This window comes from Pteropus vampyrus, unplaced genomic scaffold (genome assembly GCF_000151845.1).
Source record: "Pteropus vampyrus isolate Shadow unplaced genomic scaffold, Pvam_2.0 Scaffold21, whole genome shotgun sequence".
In the NCBI taxonomy this organism is placed as follows: domain Eukaryota; kingdom Metazoa; phylum Chordata; class Mammalia; order Chiroptera; family Pteropodidae; genus Pteropus; species Pteropus vampyrus.
Window position 1 is genome coordinate 11,867,985 of NW_011888802.1, and position 24,639 is coordinate 11,892,623.

The following is a 24,639-nucleotide window of genomic DNA, read 5'->3' on the forward strand; positions in this document are numbered from 1 at the left end:
TATTCTATAGTTATCAGTTCCTTTAATTGCATTTTTAATAACTCCATGGTGCCAATTCTTTATCATGTTCGAGGATTGCTTGATTCCTCTAGCAGAAAACACCTGTTTAGAGAAACTTACTCATTTTTCATAATTAATCTTCATCAAAAAGCCTGCTGGATAGTCTAGTGTTAAAGGAGATTATTTTTGATAAACACACAAAATAGATCTAAAGACATAAAAGAAACAGACTGGCTTTCAGGCAACAGTTAGCCAACTTTTAAAACCTTAAAGGAGAAAACATCTTTAATATCAAAATACTCTAACCAAAAAAATGTATCATCTGTCTACATCACCAGATAATTAGGTCGATAAGAGGGAAAAATCACTACTTTTGTTATAGAATTCTGCTGGGACATAGACATATAGGTCTGCATTATCTAAGGAAAAAAATCAAAAAATGTTAGATCATCTTTGTGAGTCCTTGTTCACACCTAAGTTTTTCACACCATGTGTGTCCATAAGAATAACATAAGACAGAGCATGGGGGGTTGGACTGAGACAGAGGAACCTCCCTCATCTCATGCTCCAATGCTGCCCTGGATGCACTTACTCTCAGTCATTCCACAGGGAGTGGAGCAAGGACGCAGTTATGGGCTCTGGCTGAGAAAGCCAGTTGACAGTGTAAAAGCTGATACTGTTCACAAAGCCTAATGCTCTAAAAATGTTACTCTTTGCTTCCCAGCAGTACTGTATCTTTCTTGTGAAAAAAAATCTCTCTTAAAAGGTTTCTCATATGCCTAACTCATAACTACTTATAACCCTGAAAATGTTTTCATGTTGGACTTTAGTTGAGCATGGTTGGATATATAATAAAAATAAAATTTGCTTTCCTTACACAAATACTATAAAACAGCTACTATAAATAGTGTTTTACATTAATAATATATTACATTTAGAAAGCAGATGATATGATATATTTCCAGCTGCATGCTTAAAATATTCATGCACAGAGGGCAGCAGGGGGAAACATAGGGCATATACCAAACTGTTTATAGCGTGATTCTAGGAAGAAAGATTATGGGTATACTTCTCTCCTTTGTTTTTCTTTTCTACATTTTTGTGTTTGATAATAAACATGTATTATTTGGGGGAAAAGAAAGTGTTTTAAGATTGGGTCCCAAAAGCTTTGACGATTGAAAAACTTGAGATCTATTGAGTCCGTATGTTAAAAGTCTAGATCACACTGCCTAACATGGCAGTCATAGTCTCAAGTGGATATTTTAAATGAATTAAAAGCAAATTAATTTATTAACGATTTAAATCTTCACATTAGCCACATTTCAAGTTTTAATAGCCACATTTTCATCATCACAGAAGGTTGTATTTGACAGTCTTCGTGGAGATAAGTTACCAAACTATGCCCTGGAAACTAAAAACAAAAGTGGCCCACTTTTAGTGGCATAGGAACATATGCCCTTCACTGTAGATGCTGAAAGACTCCTCCATACCAGTTCTTTTATATACTTTTCTAATCTGTAGCCCAATAAGCTCAGAGACTTGTTCTATAGCCATTCAACTAGTAACAGAGCAAAGACAAAAACCCAGGGCTATCAACTCCTAATTCATAGCTCTTGTCTCCATATCGCTATTACCATCTTCTGCAAATAACTAAAACTTCCCAAGCAATACTTTAGTTCACCATAATTTCATAGACATTTTTTTGAGAGCTTACAGTGCAACAGGCACCATAATAAGCCTTGAATAAACCAAGTAAGAGAAGTTGCCCTACCCCTGAGGGTGTCAAAGTGTAACAGAGGAATGCAAGGTAGAATGACAGCACAAAGTAGAGACAAGGCCTGTTTTTCTCAAGAAGTCCAGAAATGCTTCACACACATAGATATGTTTCAATTGAGTCTACATTTGTGCATCCAAATTCACAAATTATCACTTCTTCTCCAATACTGTCAATTTTCCCCACACTCCAGAAGAGATTAGACTCCATTTTTGAAATGCAGTTGATCCTTGATCTAACATTGTTTTTTTTGGGGGGGGGGGGGGGGGTGGGTTTTTTTTTTTTTTAGTTCTTGTGGTATAGTTAGATATGTTTAACTCTTTTACTCTCTTAATTTGAACTAATTTTCTCATTTTCAGGCCTTCTTTTATACATGTAATAATTTCAAATCTTCAAATGAAATAAAATACTTCTTTAAGATTTAACCTTCCTTTCCAGTTTAGACTATATAAAAGCAAACACAAATTTTGAATGAATGGTTATTTTTTAGCCAGTTGTGTTGGAAATGTTTAAACACAGGTTAAGAACCTGGAGCTCTCGCTTCTCAAGTAAATCATGCTCCTGTGTTTTAACAGATGCAATGCTCTTGGTGGCAGAGCGACTGGAAGGACCATTCAACATTGAGTTGGTCATGGACCCTATAGATGTCAAGATATCTGAAGCCATTATGAACATGCAAGAAAACAGCATGCAGGTGTCTGCAAAGGTATTTGCATTAGTCATATGTCTACTAATAAGGAAAGTATAGTAATCTAAAAATGGAGTAACCAGATATGTCGGCTGGGATTATAAATTCTAATACGTTGTCAGTGGGCTTTTCCTGTCAAGCTACAAATTTGCTACTTCATTAAAAATGTCTCACAAAATGGCATTGAGAAAGGAAGCAATCTTTTCATTCACAACTACTCAATCATGAAGAAATTATTGGCTGCTAAAAAGTTTCAGAGAGCCCCAAGTATATTGACTAATCCCTCACATTTGTGAGCAATTTGAGGGAAATTTTCCTTTTAATGTTTGAAGTTTCTACACACCCTTACCCTGTTCTCTCTCGAGGAACTTCTAATTATATCTTCAGCTGTGCAAACCAGGCAAGTGTTCTATATGTTCAATTGTAAATAATTAAACATTCCATCTGACTTCCTTTTTTAAGACTACAGTGTAACCTTCATTAATGTATCTTCAGGGGAAAATGCTCCCTTGTATAAAGTCAAGCACACATTAAAAAAAAAGTAGTAGTACATTTTCATAAATCATATGAGACAGAGCTTCTGGGTTTGCAGCTGCAGAACACAAATACCAGGTGCACAATTTTTATTTGTCCCCACCTATTTGAAGATAAACAGTACCGCCTTAAGCAAAATTGAGAAGTTTGCAATGGTTCCCCAGCCTTTTCCTTCATTACCCGCTTTTAACCACATCGACAACTTCATAATGTCCTTCTGTTTTTTTGTTTTTTTTTTTTTTTTAACCAGTCTCCCTATCATGAAACACTAACCAAATCTTTATCAGTCTTTTAAACCTGGTGACTAAGTGATTAAATTTTAATGAAACATTAAATGACACAAAAATATGTCAGGCAAGGAGTTGCACACTTAGCTTTCTTTGATCTTTAAAATTCTTTGTGTAAGAGACTTTAAATACAATCAGGGAGGAGAGGATGGGTGGTGCGGAGAAATTACAGAGCAGAAAGAAGCCATGGAATCTAACTAGGATGGGAATTCATACTATATCTTCTTGGCTGAGTATGAATCAACTAGATTTGGGCTTTATAGGGTGAATTGGTAGCAAGTAAGATAAGAAGGAATGTGGCCTAGGTCCTTTTCTCACTTTGCTTGGGAAATAGATGGACTGAGATTTTCACAGGCCTAGTTCCGGGCTTTAATGAGCTTGGGATACCCCGTGTAAAAAGGATGTTCCAAATTGCTGTCACCTGTTAGGGAAATAGCACGTTTGGGGATTCTGTGAAAATCTATTTTCTTTCTTTCCTGCGAAAAACTAGCATTCATCTATTCCTCTCAAATCTATTGCCTAGAAACAAAGTAATGTTTTTTTGAGAGACCAACATCCCAGCAATGCTTGAGTGACCAGGCGCTAAGGTTCCTGGTGTTCAAAAGCTCTAGAGAATCGGACATGGAAAACGTGTGGACGAAACTGCCTGTGGCTTGAGAGCATCCCGCACTTCTTAGAAGCAAAAGTTTTCATTGGTGTGCGAGCATATGTGTTCAAGTCAAATTATTCTATTAAAAATTCTCTAAGAGGTCAGATAGACTTCTTTTATTACCAGAATATGGATGAGACATTTTTGTGGAATTTGTCTAACTATATTACAATAGTATGGCTGTTCACAAGTACTGTACTTTTAAAAGACACATTTCTTTGTAAGAAATGTCAAAATCAAGAGTAGAAATAATACGGGACATGTAAGAGTACACTCACATGAGAGGATACGGTATGGACGGGCATAAAATAGTGGTACAAAAAATGTCAAATGAGTTAGAAACATTTTTTATAAAGTGTGTCTGGTAGTCTTGACACAGAGAAAAGGGAAGGGAGTGAGTTACAGAATGGGGGAGAAAGGAGGGCAATTAGGGCCTGCGGGAAAGAGGGGCAGGACAGGAAGCAAAGTCTGATGGGGAAGAGGGCATGGAGGAAGGACCAAAAGCAGACTTTAATATAGTGGAGAAGTAAAAGGTGGTTGGAATTTGGACACATTCAGCCAGAAACAACAACAGGATTTGCTGATGAAATGGGTATGTTCCAGAAGACGTTTTATTTCATCAAGAGAATAGAATTTGAAAATATGTAGTTTTATTTTCTCTATAAGCCACATGCATGAAATTATGCATACACTAACATCTAAAATCTACATTATAGCTAAGAACTGGATGGTTGAATTTTTCCTTTTTCAAAGGAACCCTAAGTCACTGTTGATAAACAGTCTCATCAAATGTGAAGTTCTGAATTTCCAGACTTCTGTTGGAGTATTTGTATAACCAGAGACTTCGTTAACTACTGATAGGCAAGCTTCTGGTGAGGTCAGAAACTATTTCTTAATTGGAGGCCAGACATCCTGAGAGTTATAAACCTTACAAGTTAAAATGACTTTTTACTCCAGGATATTACTGGCAACTTCTCCTTGGAAAATCATTTACTTTATTACAGCAGTCAATCCAGAGCTTCTTTCAGAAAAGCAACAATATTTATAACTGTAGGCCATTTGTTGAGCGCTTACTGCCAGGGACTGTACTGTGCTTTATACGGTTTATTTTTTGTAACATAGCAATGCTTGCGATGAGATAGATCTCCCTTATTTTCCAGGTGAGAAATCAAAGCTTAGAATAGTTAAGGAATTTATAAAGGTCTCATGGTGCTTGAGAAGTAAGTATATAGAGAAGTGTCTGACTGCAGAACCACATTGCTAGTCACTGCATGAAAATGATGTGGGCGCCTGCAAAGCCAATCTCACACAAGGGTAGGGTTCAGTAAATATTTGCTGAATAGACCAAGTATTAAGAGAAAGTGCAATAGTTTTCAGCAAAACTTACATGAGAAGATAAGGAAACAGGTGGTAAAGCCGGCAGGACTTGAATTGTCTGTTTTTCTGTCTGATTTCCTTTAAAGTATGCCTAGAACGTCCCACCATTCTAAATGCGAATGAAATAATTCTCTTATCTAGATCGTCATTCATTGCTTCTAATCTTCCCTAGAGATTGTAATAGTACAAAATATAACAGTCTACCTTTTTCTTTCTTCTTCTATCTGGAGGCAAAAGATGAACACACCATAGTTTCAGATAAGAACTCCCCCTTCTCTAACGCAGTGGTTCTCACTATATCTATAGTAGGGAACAGCTAGCTAATCTTTTGTACTTCATCACTGAAATCATGAATTAGTGATATTTACAGACCAATGAGAAGATTCATCCCACCATGTATGTTCATACCCAATCTTGTCTTAGATCTGTTTTTGTAAGTATTGTCAGATCCTTTTCCTCTCTGATTTAGCCCACGGCTAAGCTGTTAGGAGTAAGCACACTGACATTCCTTTAAAAAAATACATTGTCCAACCAATATTTATAATGAAGTTATATTATTGTGGTAATATATTATGGCACTCTTTTCAGATTCTTGATTTGTATATCTTTTGTACAATATGATATGACATATGATATATATGTATATTTTTAAAGACTGAGGACATAGCATATTAAAACTTTTATTGGTTCTTTTACACAAATAATCACCTAGTAACAATGATAATTATCATGGCTACTATTAATTGAGCCCCTACTGTATTTATTCAACAAATACACTGCCACGTACCAGACATGAAGAATACAGTAGAGGAAAAACAAATTCTCTGCTCTCGTGTCATTCTTTTTCTAGATGCCTTATATATCTATTTCAAATCTTCACTGCAATAATATAAAGTATTCATTTCCTTTGTAAGTAAAAAAATGTTAAATTTATAGGTAAAGAATGTTAAATTTAGAGAGATGAAGTAGCTTGTTTGAGGTGTTCCAACTAACAAGTGGCTGGGCTGGGATCACAGCGCAGAGCTGTCTGATCCAAAGAAAAAGATCTTCCAGTATATGCCACTGTTTCCTCAGTAAGCGTCTTCCCACCAGGACCAGATACTCATCAGCACTGGAGGGCTGTTGCCTGAAACATACTACAGGGAACCTACTAATAAGAAACATAAGCTGTTAGCTCTTCAAGCTCCAACCAAGCTTATTACATTCACCAACTTCACAATCTTCATCAAAGACAGGAAAACACTCTCATTATTCCACCACTTCTGTTACCCACCCAAATCAAAGAACTTTGCAGGTTTTTGGAAATTCCCCCATGGGAAGAGAGAACAAAAGTTTCTGAGTCTCTGCCTTTGAATTTTAGATGTGCTGATAATTCCTTCTTATCCTATCAGGGAAGATGAAACTGATCTCACTCAATATAATTTAACTATATTAGGAGCAATTTCAAACCTAATCCAGGAAAAAATTGGTTTGTCAGATATAATCTAAATTAAGAAGGAAGACGTATTATATTCCAATTGAAACCATCCATTCAATTAATGCTTATTATAGATGAGAGTAGAACCCATTACAGAAGAGCAGGATGGCCTTCAGGTATTTAATTTTCTTCAGACAATTCTTTCTGAATCTACATCTCAAATATAGATGAAAAAGCCTAAGAGAATGGAAAAAGAATGTAATAGTTTCTGCCTATAACTAGTCTTAGTTTCCTCATCTGGAGAATGAGGGGTTGATTGAAATGTGTCCTTTTCAGCTCTAACAGTTTATAATTTTACTAATATTATCTCTTCACTAATAATTAGATTTCTTTTCCTAGCATCCAAATATTTTTCTTTTCTCTGGATCTTTGGCCTTTCAAAATATTTAGGTATGAATAATATCTTGGGAATTCACATGGAGAAAATATCTTCTTTCCACTACGAAGACAACATTTATAATTTAGTTTAAATAAATATATGTTTATTCAGAGAAGATAGTGTTTATCTTCCCTGTCTTTGAGCCTCAGTATTACATGTGCCCTTCTTAAGGCAGTAAACATTTTAATCCTTGTAGCATGATTACTTTTGTACTTACCTCCTTCTTCCAGGGATTATAAATTATGAGAAGACAGGAACTATATCTTACTCAGTCTTAGATTATACAGAGAACCATCTAAACATGTCATTTTACACATGGAAGAAACATTTTATTTTGCTGAGTTGAATTCAGAGTATGAAAGTATAATGCCAGATATTTTAACAGTAAGGAATAGAAAATCCTTAAAATGTACTTGAAGTTAGTCTAGTATTCTTTAGAAAAGCATAAAGGTTATAAGATCAGATTTTGACATCATACAGATCCAGGATCTGGTTTTTACTAGTTGTGTCACTTAGGGCAAATTCCTTCTCTGTCTAAACTCAGTTAACTTACATTAAAAATGAGGATTCTAGGAGTACCTGCTCATCAAGTCACAGGAGAATAAAATGATATAATCCATATTAAATGCTTAGTATGGAATATGTCAAATGAAAACCACTCATAAAAGTTAAGCATTTTAATAGTTATTATTGAAAATGTCTATGGTACGTAAATTATAAAGAACATGGACTCTATGGCTTTACCTCATTTATGATGGTCTGTGAACTTATCATTAGCATCTAAGATCAGAAGAGCAGGTTAAATAGAAACACACCTGCATCTAAATTCATTCATGCAAGATGATATTTTTAATGGCAGAGAACCACTTCGAAAGGGATAGGTATTTCTGCCTGGCCTATGACATGGTATGATATGGCTCTGAATAAATGTCTAATGAACAGACCCTCAGAAGAAAGCAGGCTGAAGGGAAGAGCAGAGTGGGTGGAGACAAAGGTTGACAACCCAACATCTAGTCTGTTCTTGTTTGCCGTGCCAATGCCAGCAAAGAGTTTTAAAGATATTTCAGTGACCTCTGCCTAATATCACATTATTCTTACATTAGCAAAACAATTGCTCTGCTCCATTGACAAGTGGTTTGGTCCCTTCTGTCTGATCTCTAAGAAGAAAGCAAATGGCCATACTATTTGCAAAGCTTTATGTTCCATTTCTATTTCTTTAGTTTTCTTTTAAAAAGAAAAGAGCAAGTTCTTGTGCTTTCTAGATTCAGAATATTTTCTCTGGTTATTCAAATCTCAAAGTTTACGTTCTGCCCATCAGCTTTCACTTATAATACCTCACCAAGAAGTAGTGACCTTGAAATATTTTTTATTCTTTGATTTCTTCATTTTTATACAGAAAACCAGAATCTGTTCAATTGCTGTCTGTAACATAGGGTCAGAATAATAGGGTCAGATTTTTCAGATGCTAGATACAGGGTGGGGGGTACCTCTTTTTTATAAAGTAAAATGAAGGTTTGAGGAAAATGCTTATGATGCATTTATAGGATATGCACCAAAGCGAACTAGTTTTAACTTTTCTTCCATGTAAAAGAAATAAAACTAATTTTTTTTTCTCCTTTTGATGATAAAATGAAACTCCTGATTATCTGTAATCTTAGGAGATTTATCTTAAGATTTTCTTTCACTTTAACTTCATGGCAAAAGATGAGAAGGTTACATTTAATATACTATACTTAAGTGTAGGTGATTTACACTCAGTTCGGTTTTTGACACTCATTATGTTCTCAGAGAAGCAGAAAGTTCTCTCTTGCTCTCCCGAAAGAAATCTTCTTCCAACGCCCTCCTGCCTTAACGAGAACGGCTTAGGACCACGCTTCCCATGGACAGTGGATTATCATGTCAGGGAAATTTCAGTCTCCTCTGCCTGGTCTCACAAATACACAGTTATCCCCAGCTCTTAGTACTTTCCTTGTACTCAAGGATATGGTGTGAGCACGGTAGAGCCATTGCCCCAGCCAGCCTATATTTAAACGTCTGAAGGAGCTACTTCTGTTCGTTGATAGCTACTTGTTCTGCCAGAAAACTGAATGATATATAACTTTCTGTAGATGTTTTCTTCTAATACATTTTGCACATCTCTTTCATTTCACCTCTTTTATTGTCCAAGAATATGTCTTGCACACCATTAGCCAAATAGCTTAGATGTCTTACAAATTGAAAATCAATAAATTATTTACAAATACATGTAATCTGTTAGCTAGACAAAACATTTTCAAACCATGGGGTTCATGTGGGTGGGTGACAAAAAGAATTCTTGTGTAGACAATTTGGAGTGCCTCGGACTCAATTTTCTGTTTGCTATAGCAACAGTAGGAGTTTTTATCCCAAATCTCTATCCCAAATTACTCTCCTGTTCACACCTGTTTATCAAAGTGGCTGCTGCACACCTCCACCTGCCACCTCAAATATGCCTATCTAACTGGAGCTCATAGTCCTCCTAGGAACCCTTCCTGCCCCCAGGGTTTATCCCAGAGAACACTTCCTACCTCTCTTTTGTCCTGGCAAAAAACCCTGCTGACTCTTCAACTTTCCCCTCTCCTTTACCTCATAATCAGTCCATAATGAAATCTATTCAATCGTCATTCTAAACGTCTCTCAACTCTACTTATAGTAGCTCCCCTAATTCCATCGTCACACACAGGGCTTATAGCCTCCTAATTAATTTCCTGCCTTTGGTTTTGCCACACTCCAATTCATTCCCCACACTGTAGCCAGAGGGATCGTTGACAATGCAAATAAGTTTACATTATTCTTCTGCTCAATATCTTTCCATGGTTCTCTGTTGCCATTAGAATAGAGCCCATACATAGCCCTACATGATATGGTCCTTAGCCTGCCCCTTTGGCCCCACTACTCACCACTCTTCTCACCTTAAATTATTAAAGCAAGTAGTTATTGAGCATCGATTATCCTCTGAATGCCATACTAGATAGCACGAAGATAATAGTGAATAAAACCAAATCGGCCTGAGTCCTAACAGAAGTTTTTAATCTGGGAGGTAAGAGAACTCTATATGGACTAGACATCTGTTGTTCAGAACCATCCTCTGTCATCTTCATGCTTTTTTATATGCTGTTTCCTCATCCTGTAATATTCTATCCTCTCCATCTCCCACCCCCAGTACACATCATTTGCCAGGTATACTTCAATTATTTCTTTACTTTCCAGGCAAGATTCAATGGTAAACTAGTAAATGTTTGCACAATCAGCTCTCTGTGCCAAAAAACATGCTAGTTTGTAGTATTTGCCAAATACAAATACTATGGTATTTTCAAGCTATCAACATGATATCACTGAACACAGAGTATAACACAACACGACATAATTATACATAAATAACCCCAATATATAATTGGCATAGCTCCAAGAGTATAGATAATACTAAAATAATTAGAAAGTAATATTTTGAATATGTATTATTTTGTTTTTGATGTAATTTATATAATTTTTAGTTTATACAGTTTAACTTTTAATAATCATTTTGTTTAATGACTGGCTTGCAAAATTCACAAGTGGTCTTGTAAGCCAGTAAGAGCTAGTTCCGGTACACCATTGCTATTCTAGGAAGCTTTCTCCGACTCTCCAGTCTGGGTCAGTTATCCCTCATGGGTACTCTCATTACAGTTATTATATTCCATCGTATTGCCTGATTTATTGTCAGAACTCTCATGGGAACAGGGACATGTCCAGTTGGCATATTCCCAGCACCTATGTGTGACCTTAGTGACACTCAACAAATATTTGTTGTGTGGTGGGTTGAATGGATGATACAGATGAAACATGCTGAAATTTGCATGTTTATGTAAATTCTGCAAAGTGATCTTTTAAAAATTGCTTTAAACCTTATAAACTAATACAGTATGAAATCATCATTTAGCCAGGCCAACAAGGTTAGGGTTTCTTTCTCTCCACACTCAAAATATGCTTTGTTCAGTTTCTTGTAACTCCCCACTACTCACCATTTGGGAGGAAATATCAAGGTGTTCTGTTATTTAAGGAATGCAAAACCTTCAAGGAAAGAGAAAAAAAATTATGTCCTCAAGCCAATGGAAAGAATTTGCTTTTATTGAAGAAACTATTTTAAGAAGTATGTAACAAATCTGATATTTTCTGGAACCTAGCTGCATAAGCATCAGAGTAAATTTTTAAAACCTTAAAACTAAAACAGTAGCTGGCTTTCGAAAAATGAAGCCAATGAAAAGCAGCCAAAACTGAACTCGATGACTTGACTTGATTCAGTATAACCAAGAATTTTTTCACAAAATCCTGAACCCATCTAGGGACTTAAGAGTTTGCCAGCAAACTTGGCCAAAAGACCATTGTAATCAATCTTTAAGAAAAGAAATGCATGTGTCAGGGAGCAAGAGAAAGAGAGGAAGAGAATGAGAAAGGAAGGGAGGGGAAGAGGAAAGGAAAGGGGAAGGAAGATGAGAGGGAGATTTTTCTGAGATGTAAGGATGAAAACCTGTTTTCTTAAATGAGACTCCATGAAAACAATTGACAAACTAATAAAAATAAAAATAAAAAATCTTGATACTTAAAATGTTTATGTAATGAGTATAATGATTTTATAGCTAAAGAAAGAAGTCATTATTAAAACGTTTTAAATTTATATTCAGGAAAACACTTCATAGTATATTAGCAGAATGCTGTTAGGAACCAGAAAAAAAATGTGTGAAATGAGGCTCTAGAATGACACTTCAATCTTGTACCATGGTGACGATGTAGCTCTTCTTGCTACTACTTTTAATGAAATGTTTCTTAAAAATATTTTAACTTCTTCACATTTACCAATGATACATGGACATCCCTTTGCACACCTATGTCACCCTTCACATTTCACCTTCACTTTGAGAAAGAACCCCCAGCTCTGCACTGCGCCTAGACAATTAGGGACAGGGATAGATACAACCTCTGCAATGTGTGGGTGCTGCTGCTTCCCATTTTGACAGAGTGGAAGAATCAGGAAGGTAGGCTTTGCATACAGCCCAAGCTGTTTTCCACTTTGCTACAAGAAACAGCCATTGCCTGAGATGTGAGCCCAGTTATCTCCAGAATCCATGGCTCTTAGTTTGCCCACCAACAATGAGAGAGCCGAGCCTGACAATTTTGTACACAAAGTCCTCCGCTCTCTAACTCACTTGTCAAACACAATGAGTAGCTACTATCAAATGATTAAGAAAGAAGATTTTTTGGTTCTAGTTATTAGCTTAAAGTTGTTGATTTGGTTTTGCTTTAAGTTGGCATACACGGTAAATACAGTAAAGAAATAGCAAATGATTTTTTTTCATAAATGCATGATTCATTCTATTTTCTGAAGCCTAGGGAAGATGTGTTAAACTTTGATTTTGAAGAGATAATTGATTCTTTGAGATAAGTATAAAACTCATAGCATAGAGAGTATCTGGTCCATAATAGACACTCGATAAAGGTTAGTTCTCTTTCCTTTCTTTTCTTTTCATTGCAGATACCTACCTCCTAATTGCCTTCAATAATGTTGGCAAAAGGGGGAAATTATAACTAAAATTTTCATTTATACATTATCTTTTATTCCCGATTTTTTTTTCAAACACATACTGTGTGCTGGGATCTCTTACAAATTCTGGGATACAGTATAAGCAAAACATATAAGATCCTACTCTTCATGGAGCTTAAATTATTCATGCATCACTCTGCATAATCCATAAATTCGATTTTTTACCTGTTATTGTCCTATTTAATTACAAATTACTTCAGATAAAATAATAATATACCTTTCTCTCTCATTTTTTCAGTGTCTTTTCTAAGCATCATATTATTTTATCTTCACAATAGCCTTGAGAGTTGGGGAGAACATGTTACCCCAAAGTCACACACGTGTCAGGAGAAAGACCGAAGTTGGGACTCCAAGCTTTTAAACTGTTATTCATGACCTTTCTATTATACCACAGCTGTCTCTTATGAAAATCATGGCTGCACTTGTACAAAATATATGCAGAGCCAATGCAGATATGATAGTTTCTGTTTCCTTAGGAACAAATGGGATAGATTTGAATTCCCCAAATGGTCATCTAACAAATAGTTCATTTATTAACACTGTAATACAAATTAGAATCTAATAAGTAAATAAAACATTACTCTCAAAACATCAATTCCAATTAAATCTAGGTAGCATTAACTGCCACCTATATTAATATAAATGATCAGAGTTCTGTTTGCAAATTTCAAAACAATTTATGGGAATAGCACATCTTTCCCACCATAATAAACACTCACTGCATAGAAACTAGAAGATAGAAATTTTTTTTAAAAAGATAGACGAGTTAAGACAGGATTGATCTGCAACCATTGCTTCTTGGGTTGCCAGACTTCTGTGAATGTATAATCAACCTGCAGAAGATAAAGAAGACAAAAGATATAGGTATAAAGCTATGGGGACCTCTGAAAAAGTACACACAGTCTTAGTTATATTAAGGGAAATATTTTAAGATGCTGCGGCATTGTTAAAGGAAACATACTTGTATTTAGAAACCTGAGACACAGCATTCAAACCTGTTACCAGCACACCTCCTTCTCTTTCTCGTCCCTCCCAAACAGCTCTTTTTTCAGCACTTTCTATCTTTAATGTCAACTTCTTTAATCTCAGAACGCCAACAGACTTTTGAAACATTATTTTAGTAATCCTCTTAAGAGAGGATGCATGCGCCACTTATCTTTCGGAAATTCACAGGTTTTGTGAGTCACAGCTAGGAGGGAAGGATAGATAATTCTTTTGTACATCTGTAGCATCTGTCTACATTAGGACTTTCAAAAACTTTTCCAAATTATCTAATTATCCCTTTCACCATCTCTCGGAGGGACACAGGCAGGAGGTAATACTGATTCCGTTTCTTCAAGGAGTAGAGCTAATGATTTGTTCCACAATGAGACAGCTTAGCCTGAAGCTGTATTCTCTAGAAACTTCTGTTCTGTTGGAAAGAGAAGACCTTGAGTGTCTTAAAATAATATTTTATCTCTCTAATTAAAGGTAGTGGCACGTAGAATGGCTTCACAAATACCTCTAAGTAAATGCAATTTCATGTGAATCGCTCCTTCTCTTGGCCAGTTAGAGCAAGCTTCACAGTGCTTCCCAGGGTATGTTTCCTGGAACACCCATCTTGTGAGAACCTCCTGGGGAACCCATGGCCAGATAATTTTGGGAAACATTACCTCCCTTTTGACAAGTCAGAACACACGTTGGCATGACGAAGCCCTGCTAAGAGACCTGTTTTAACCTTAACACATGTACTCCATTGCTTATGTAATGGCTGTTAGCCCCTGAAAATAATATTTTGTGGAAAGCATTTAAGAAACATCAGCCCAAATGGTTTTTTTTTTTTCTTCAAATCTCCGTACTCAGAAACCAAAACTTCTAGAAAGACCAGACCATAGAATGATATAATTAGCTAATTCTTATCAAGCACCTACTTTCCCAGACACTGGCTTCTGTTTCCCTACTTTATGTATTTCATTTTCTCATCAGAGTCTATCTATGTGGTAAACATTTTTATTCCCATTTGATAGAGCAGGCAACTAAGGAAGGCTCAGGGAAGATCCTTTGAATGTTAGCATGGAACCGCTTGTCCTCAGTCCCATTTGCCACCTATCTACATACTTGCCCTTGGTAAATGCAACCAGTTTCAGACCTTTAAATACCATCTTCAGGCTAATGATTCAAAACTACATCTTCAGCCCTGACCACTCTGTGGAGAACCTTGATGTCCCGACTCTCATTTAACCTAAGCCACCGCTCCCCCAGCCTGCCTCTGCTACATTATCCCTTTTTTGTGTCTCCTCTTATTGCAAATATAAAACATTAAGGTACCCAGATCACCAGGAAAAAGGCTCATTGGTCTTTTCAGTGTAGACCTGGGCCTCAAGAGCCAGAACTTTGTCTAACTATACTGCTACAACAGCAAGCTCAGGAAAGCATCTGACACAGTCCACATGTTCTGCATAATTCCTTTTGTCATCCACCGTGTGAACTTCATGTTTTTATAATACATGTATCAAAGATAAAATTATAATTTTCACTTCATAAATCATCTAAGTTATATGACAGATTTGTGCTATTTACGATATATTCTCTGCATGAGAATCATACAAGGGTTTTTAATCATGTCCAAGTTGATTCTCCAGCCCCTTTTCCACTGTTCACTTTAGGTCTGTAAAATTCTGAAAAACAGCTCTTGATTCCTAGGCCCGACACTTCCTCACTAAAGTCTCTCTTATGATAATTTCCTTTTCTAAGGGCTTAACAGAATCTGTGTTGAAGGACCTTCAAGATTCATATCTTGACAAGTTTTTATGTAGATTTCCCCCGGATTATGGGGTTAGTTGTTGTTTCCACAATAATTAGGAGTCACTGTGTTCTTCAGTTTGGATCATAGACCCAGCAATTTCTGCACCGAAGCCGTCTTCAAAACCCAAATCTGATATAAAAATAACAGAAAGTTACTATGCTAAATCAACTAAGGCATATTCTGTTATAATTAAAACCCTCCTAAAACAATCAAACAAGTGGTAAAGTTTTCCATTATGATAAAATATCCTCTAGAACAATAATGTTCTTTCAGGGCATTTCTCGTTCCTTTGATTTAACTTAAACCAGGGAGCCAGATTTTTCCAAAGGGCAAATTAAGAAGGTCTGTTAACTCTTTCAGTGCCCAGCTTCAAGAAATCTCAGCCAAGCCATCAATATTGTTTTGCTTTAGGCATTGTACTTTTTAAAAGTCAGCTGTCATATTCAAAGCAATCCAAACTAGCATGCTCAGCAGAACCCTGGAGCTTTGGAAACGCTAATGCCCTCCATCAGCCATGACCTTGGCAGTGACCTTGCCACCAGGAAGGGATTTAGGCCCTAGGGAGGAAAGGGCCCACTATCGTTATCTCACTGGTTTATACCATCAACTTCTGAAATTGTGTGAGAGAAGAATAATCAATAGTGTGTTAAAACCAATCTCCAAGAATGCAAAGACAAAGTGCCTCCTGCTCTGCAAAATGCTGAGTTGTAGGAGAACTTTTGAATACAACAAAAGAGAAATTACCTGTAGTGGTAAAACTAAATGAATGGTATCTCAAGATGGAATTTGTCATTGGTAATGGCACTCAAGAGCTCTCTGTGTACTTCAGCAGAATCCCATAAAAAGCCTGATGAAAAATGCTTCTTTCAGAGTTAAACAACACAGAATCAAATTACAAAACCAGAAGGAATGCATTCTAAACATACACATGTAAGTTAAGAATTAGCTGACATAAATAGTACCAAAAAAGTAAACTGAAAAAAAGTATCTAAGAGTAGAATCATCTCCTGTGTAGAAATGGGAGAAACATCAAGTTAAACTTTATCAAAATTTCCTGAAAATCTTACTATATTTCCTGTAATTTTAGTAAAGGTATTATTTCTCAATAAATAGCAGAGTACGAAGCTTCTGCTAAAAACAGCAAAGAGATATCCCCACACCATCCTGAGTGAAAACACTGTGGAAAAGAACTGGCAGTGTAGTCCCTAAGATCATTACAATTAAATGTTTGATTTCCCACAGCATTCTTAATTGTGACATGAACAGCTGTCAACAAGGAAATTAGAAGAAACTGTCATTATATGGACTTCATCAATATTTGCTTGTCCTATTTTCACACCACTGCTCAAGAGAATGTTTTCAAAGAATTCTTCCAGTAGAGATTTTCATTATTCAAAGGGGCATCACTGAAGTTTTTTCGGCATTATATGGTATACATAAAATATATTTGTCATGATAACAGGAATCCCAAATAGATATATATTGAATTCCAAATTCAAGTACATAAAAATATCTGGAACACAATTCCTTTGGTCCTGCGAACATCATATGAAATAATTATTACATTCGTATTTTTAATACAAAAATCCCCCATATCCATGGGATATACTGTCTGAGACTCCCAGTGGATGCCTAAAACTTCTGAAAGTATCAAATCCTATGCATACTATGTTTTTTCCTATACATTCCTACATTTTCACTTAAAGGAAGCACTTCGAGCTTTTCTTTATCATATCTGAATTGCCAGCATCACTACTTTCAGTGTGTTGGGGCCATTATTAAGTAAAATAAGGGTTAATTGAACACAAGGCCTGTGACCAATCATCAGTGGATCTGATAACCAAGTCGAAGACAGAGCCTCCCCTTGTTTGAACTCGGCCAGGAACACTCATATAGAGCAACTCTAAATTTTGTCACTCTATCCATGTCTGCCAAAGTGCATGAGTATTGATTTTGGGCTTACAAATGAATTTTAGTGAGTAGGCAAACTCACAAATATGGCATCTGTGAATAATGAGGATCGATTGTACGTGTTGAAAATAGGAATCAGGGCACATACTCACTCCATGTCTGGGTAATTCTTTCTATTATATTAGTGAGATCTGTTTAAATCTCAAGCTCAGAGTTTATTGAAAGTAAGAGTTCCATAAAAAATGTCAAAGCCATTGTATTGCACACTTTGGCATCATAATCTTAGGAAGAAACTCAATGTGTAACTTTCTTAACTTTTCAATGTTTCTTCCAGGTCTTTCAGGGATGCGGTCAACCCAAACCTGCACCAGCCCTCAGATCCGCCCGCTCAGCTCCTGAAAATTTTAATACACGGTTCAGGCCTTACAACCCTGTAGGAAAGACCAACAACCGCTGCAGGCACGAGCTTGGACCGGCTGGTGAGTTCTCTCAGATTGATGGCCATCGTGGCTGCTTTCTGTTACCAAGGTTATTCTTCAGAAGATGTGATGGGAAAAAGTCATCTTACTCTTATATCTGCTCCTGGTCTTAATTAGAATATTGAAAAGTAATGAGATCTTCCTTTTAGGTCAAGAATTAGATTATTTAAGAATTCTTATCACCATTAATCCACTCATGCAGTGGCCAAATTTTCAACTTCATATTTCTTCTGAAATATTAATTTGAAGATTAAGTTACTATATCTTCCAGAGATATAATTATACAATAACACATTTCTTATTTATCTGCCAAAGTTATTTATTCAGTTATGATACAGTGTAACTTTATTGCGAATTCTCCTTATATGTAAAGTTGTCTGTTTGAAACACCTGGCCAGGAAACCTCAGATGAATATTACTATTATTTTTTTCTTTTTTATATGTCTTTAAAAAGTTAGAATCTTTAGATATATTCACTCTTTGATCTATTTAAATGTGTGTCAGGGAACCGAATGATATCTATCATCAAAACAATTTACTTGGAGAATACAACCATGAACATAGTAAACACAATTTTTAATGTGTTTTTTAAAGTCAAATTTTGCTATAAATAATGAAAATCTCATAATTTCATAGAAATATTGCCCAGTTATTTTCAATGCAATTTATACTATTTATAGTACTATAAACAGCTTATATACCTGTAATTGTAAGTGCTATTATGCTTTGCCAATTATCTTGATGTAAAATTAGCAGATAGACCTTAACGTCATAAAACATTTGAACACATCTGGATATGTCATATAAACTCAGATCTCAGGTTTCTAGGTACAAAAATACTTTTGTACGTCACCGTAATAAATTACTTTATCATTTTAGTTAATGTCTTTCTAAAGTGTAGAACTCATAAGATTAAATTGGTTGAGTTTGGCCTCAACTTAAGGACATATGAGCAATTTTCTCTATAAAAATCAGAAGTACTGACAGCATAAAGGCCTATCCACATAGTGCCAAGGTAAAGGGGTAAATGGCATTGTTAACCACTAAGTTATTAAATTTATTATGTAAATATATGAATTTATTATATAAATAAATTATATAAATTTATTACAGTTTATTAGCAAATAATTCCCCTTCTTTAGTGTAGGTTTTTAAAAAGAATTATCTGGATAATTGCTTCAACTTTTTATTTTACCTTGGTTATATTTATTCTCTATTCAGAGTTTCAGGAAAAATTTAAAATTAGTCACCCCTGTTTTTTCTTAAAAAATGCAACCAATTAGATTTTTCCAAACAGCTAGCTAGTTGTTTTAAAGAAATGATGGTTTCATAAGATTATGTTGTTTGGGATTTTACTTTATAAATTCCATTATATATCTGGAAACTTTTAACCAGAAGCACAAATGGTAAGTATGAGTTTGATCTCACTCTCTTTCTCTTTCTCTCTCTACTATTTTACTTGGCTCTAAAGTAAGTTATTAGAACAATTCAGATTTTCAGAATTGTTTATAAACTCTCATTTAAGAACTAAGACACAATTAAGGTCAATAAATTCTGAAGATCTTTACAACATTGTGCCTGTAGATAACAATACCATACTGTGGGCTTAAAAATCTGTTAAGAAGGTACATCTCATGATAAGTGTTCTTACCACAATAAAATAAAATTTAAAAACAATTCAGATACATTATACACTAAAATTACATTAAATTTGAACAATATAATGGTATCTATGACTACTAATTAATTTTTTCCCTTTGAAACAGAAGCACAGTTTTCTCTCCTTCCCAGGAGAAATGAATACACACACACACACTCACGCTCATGCTCATACTCACAAACAGAAGTAGAGCAAGGAAAGTATTTTTCTCAAGACAACAGTATTTATGCAATTTAGCACAACCTAAGTAAAGCATGGACACATTGAGAATGTCGCATGGTGTTTAAAATCTGATCCAAAAGTTGAAATTTGAAACTTTTATAAAGGAACTTCATTGGTGATCTTCAAAATTCCCCAAATATAAAGGTCTTCAAGTGTATTGGCAAGTAGTAAACTAATTTAAGCTTTTCTATTTTGAGCACCCCCCCCCAAATCTTAATCAACTTTTTCTAAAAACAATTAATAATGGTTAATCATATAAACAAGGACCAGACTCAGTATATAAAGGCTGGATTCAGCATAGGAATTTAAATCAATAAGCCAATTTTATTCTAAAATGTTATTTGACAGCATATAGTACTTCCTTATAGGTGTGGCTCTAGGCTCTCTGAGGGAAAATGTCAGTTTTATTAATTTTTAATTGAATTGTATTCTGATTCCTTCCTAAATTGTAAGAATTAGTGATTTGTAATTCACAACCAGCCATAAACCTACCTGGAGCTACTTTCCCAGCACCTAAGAGCAAGGGGCTATTTCCACATTAAAAAGAGCCATACAAGGTTATTCTTGAGAAACACTAGTGAGACCGAAGCTAACATCAGGATCTCTGTTCGCAGCCGTTGGCTCTCACAAAGCTTTTACTCCCTTTGCAGATTCAACATAGATCTGAATAGTGGAAAGGTGAGGGAGTTGCCTTGGCCAGACTGTGCTGTGCAACAGTCAGACAAAATCCTCTTCAAGATAAATGCATTGGTGAACTCTCCTGATGGGTCTGCTATACATTACATACAGCCTTTTTGACTGTTTATAAACAAGTCTCATGTTGCCTACTCCTGTTTAAATTTTCCCCTAAAAAGATGTTTCTTGAATATTTATAAGAAACATATGTCTGAGAAAAGGAGAATAACTGGAAAAAACTTCCCCTAACTTTTCTGAGTGTTTCAGCAGAGAAAGTTCTTAAAAGGACAGCATCAAAAGAATCTTCCAATCACCCACCCCTTTCACAACAGTTGAAAATAACTATAAAGCTCTCAGAGAATTGCTTCTTGCGACCATTTAAAATTAGTACCAGTGGTGTTAACTTTGGGATCTGTTGGTAACTATTCTTATATCAGTTATCATAAAACTATTTTATATGAACTGGTGATTGTGGGGTTTTAAAAATAAAGCCCCTAACACCAAACTGGGTAAACTGCTGCTAAAACTTGTATAAAATAATTGAAAACAAAACAAAATGCTCTCTTAATAATACATTGATTCCGTCATTTAACCTCTATTATATTCATAAGGAACGTGTACATCCTTTTATGTCACTAGGAAACACTTTCATTTGTTTCTGTGTGGTGGAGGTTAGCGTTCCATTCCGCTAATGTTATATGGACATAAAAAAGCAGTTTAGGTTGTCAGAAGCTTTCAGACATGCTACCCAAAAGTTATTTTTATTATTCAATAATGAATGAATATATTTATATAAATTCAGCTGCTGATGGAAAGCTGACTCAGCTCTTTCTGCCAGCAGCCATGATTTGTTAACTAATTTGGTTAACAGTCTGGTGCCACCATCATGGTGTCTCCTTGTACCAACACTCAACCTAGCAGAACTTCTGTCACAGCCCAGAGGTGACTATTAGCATAAAGGAAGAGATTAGTTCTCTTCCTTTTTTTTTTTTTTAACGATATAATCAAAGTAATTTGATTAAAACTATAACTTTTTAAAGAAAGTTCCACTGGAACATCACTGGAAGTACAGAATGTAAAAATAGATCAACACAAAAATAGCTCAATTTTTTAAGCATACAGTGGTATTTCAGATTATCTTTTGTAAAATGCAATTAGTTGTACAGCTCAGAAAATTAGAGCACAACATGCTGTATGGCTCCTGAACACACTTGGGCAGGGAATGTCTGTTACTTACTGCAGCTGATTCATTAGAGCAAAAATGTACTTAAAATTGTGTATCTTAGAGGAATATATTTTATAAAAGTAGATTAAAAAAACAAAAATAAACAGACTTGGAAATTAATTTAGCAAGTTAGTGATGATTTAGACCATTGAATCTCCATTAAGTACTCAACATTGTACTGTGTGTGCAGACTTCTTAAATATTTACTGGTCGTTCTGAGGGAGTTTGGGATGGGGGTGGGTGGAATGCTGGCCTACAAAGCTAAACGTTATACCTGTGCTGTGCTATTATGTATAGAATAATCTCTCTTTCTTTTTCCTTTAAATTTGTTTTCCTCTTGCTTTCCAGAGGATTGTGTGGAGGACAATGCAACATAGTGTAAGCTTTGGTCTTATTCTTTCTCTCATCCTCATTTGTCTTTGTAGTCATTTGGAAAGTCCCTGGGAAATTCCACTTCCACCCCCCTACCCCACCCCTTTCCAAAGTATCTAGAGAGCCAATTGAACATGGTGCATGACCAATGGGTTTAGTAACCTCCTCTCTACTTGCTTTATGACTAACAACAATTTGGTATTCTTTCCCAATGGCAAGGTTTCATAATCTAAGCTTTGTGTAAAAATATCTCGTTTGGTGGCTGATTTAAATTCTATCGCAATATTCAGACTGTGTGTAGTCTGCCTGAAAAACTAGCTCTACTCTGATAGAATATATTGGCTTTTTCTTCTTGTACTGAGTGAATAATTACCTAGCTGATAATAAAAGCAAACATTAGCTCTCGTGTCTAAGGAGTTAATTTTTCCATAAGCTCAGACATAGAGAATTGAGGGGGTTAAGAAATGGTTTGTGGTATAGGTTGTTTACTTTTTTCCTTCCCTGAATTTATTGATATCTTTTAGAGCATTTAGGGAGGGAGCATTGGACATTTTTCCACTACAAAATTGGTTTGTACTGGGGCTGAAGATAAGAATGCCAAGGTTCTCTTACCTGACTTTATATATTAACCATAATAATCATATAGTTAAGTTATCTAATCTGGTTTTTCATAATACCATTCCATGCTGGTAATAGCCCATAGTAAAGACCTACAGAGCATTGTGCAGCCAGAGAGAAGGTGACAATCACCAGATGGGCACATATTTATTCATGCAGCCCACATGTAACGTCATGGTGCTACATGTCTGCCTGGCCTTAAATTCAGGCCATGGTAACATTATATCTAAAGTTTCTTCTTTAAAATTGTTCCCTGAGTGGTATCTCATTCATCATTCCAGCTCTCTGAGCCCAGAACATTTTGGATGAGGTGAGAAAGTTAAGAGGTAAATCTGGAACAAGAATACCCTAGGGAAAGACCTTGAGGAAGGAACAAGGGAAACAGATAGCTTAAGGTCACCTGATGCTAAATGGGAAATGGGAGGAGAAAACATCATGAGACAAGCCAGAGTTCATTAGTTTTGTCCGACTGGTATAACTAGAGCAGCTCAGCCCAGGTAGTATGTGCCTGCCATTCCCAGCACATTCTCATGATTACTGCAGATTTCCCAACAGTAGAAGCAATCCAATATCCTTATCTAATGTAGTTTCCCCCAGAGGACTGACTTCCTTGAACATATTAGAATGAATGTAAATCTTAAAAGCTACCCCACCTAACCCATCTGCTGGATTTTCCTGCTTGCCTCTTACAATCTTCTATAGGCCAACAAAATTATTGGATATGATTGGATATGATTAAAAAATACAATACAACTTCTTAAAATCATTGGTATGCTATTGGTGAAAATGTATTGTTAATATTATTGCATATAGATTTAAGTACTTGCAAAATATCAAGTACTTGCAAAATACTCTTTATTTTATCATTCTGAAACAAAATGAACAAAGCAACTCACATTCTGGCCTCATTTTCTGCCTGATGATTAATACCAGTTTCAGAGTAAAGTGCTGGCCATAAAAATGTTCGTCCATGCCTCTTTGGGGCCATTTTGGTGTGATTTAGGAAGTCTTAGTTGTAAGGATTCAGGAAACTGTCTGTTGTTCATTTTAAATTGCCATGGCATTTCATTGTCACCTCAAAGGATTCTGCATCCGGCTAAATCCACTATTTTGCATTTCAAAAGGATGTCAGGCTGTGTTTAAGAAACGACTTTACTATCTAGAGCCTCAGCCACTGTCTTTCACCAGGGTGAAACTGGTATTTTCCACCTTCCACCTCAATATAGACACATTCTCTCTCTCTCTCTCTTTCTCTCTCTCTCTCTCTCTCTCTGTCTCTCTCTCTCTCTCTCTCCAGTCTTTGCTGGCCCTAACAGAAAAAAAAATAAAACCTCAGTAACAACAGTAGACCAGATTCCCTACTTTAATTAGTTTTCTAAAGATAAATGGGTCAAGGCCAGATTGGCTTCCAGCCTCTGCTGCAGCTGAATAAATTATGCCCCATTCTCCCCAGCAAACAAACAGCTATTGCTCAACCCACTTCAGATTGTGAACTGCCCAGTCTTGCCTGAACCTGCTTTATCTATTTGCTGCAAAACCCCACCGAGACACCCCAGTCTCATTTTCAGTGAACCCTTGGTAGTAACAGGAACAAAATACAGTGAACTTTCAAAGCAGGGAGAAAATACAAAACATTAAAACCAAACCACCCAACTTATTCTGTCTCGGTTTCTGGTTTCTACCCTTCTCCAGGCAACCTCAGCAGCATGTGGGAACAGACAGAGTCATCTGACACAAGTTTCTTTCCATTTAGGAGGCTTGTGGTTGACGAGGCCCAAGAGGCGACTATCTTAAAATATACATATAAAATGATGGCTTATCTCCAGGACATTCTGCTTATTTCACAGGCTTGAAGAATGAACAAATCTAATTCAATGATATGCATGGTTGGAAACCTGGGTGGGATACCTGCTCCTTATGTGAAATTTTCA

General features: G+C 35.9%; 1 protein-coding gene across 1 annotated transcript in view; it reads left to right on the forward strand.

Moving 5' to 3' along the window:
• GPC6 (glypican 6) overlaps window positions 1-24,639 on the forward strand; it is a 1,009,483-nt gene that overhangs the window by 903,378 nt on the left and 81,466 nt on the right. The window contains 3 exon segments of the mRNA XM_011355489.2: window positions 2,350-2,480; window positions 17,792-17,893; window positions 17,895-17,936. Coding sequence (XP_011353791.1) covers window positions 2,350-2,480; window positions 17,792-17,893; window positions 17,895-17,936 — 275 coding nt within the window.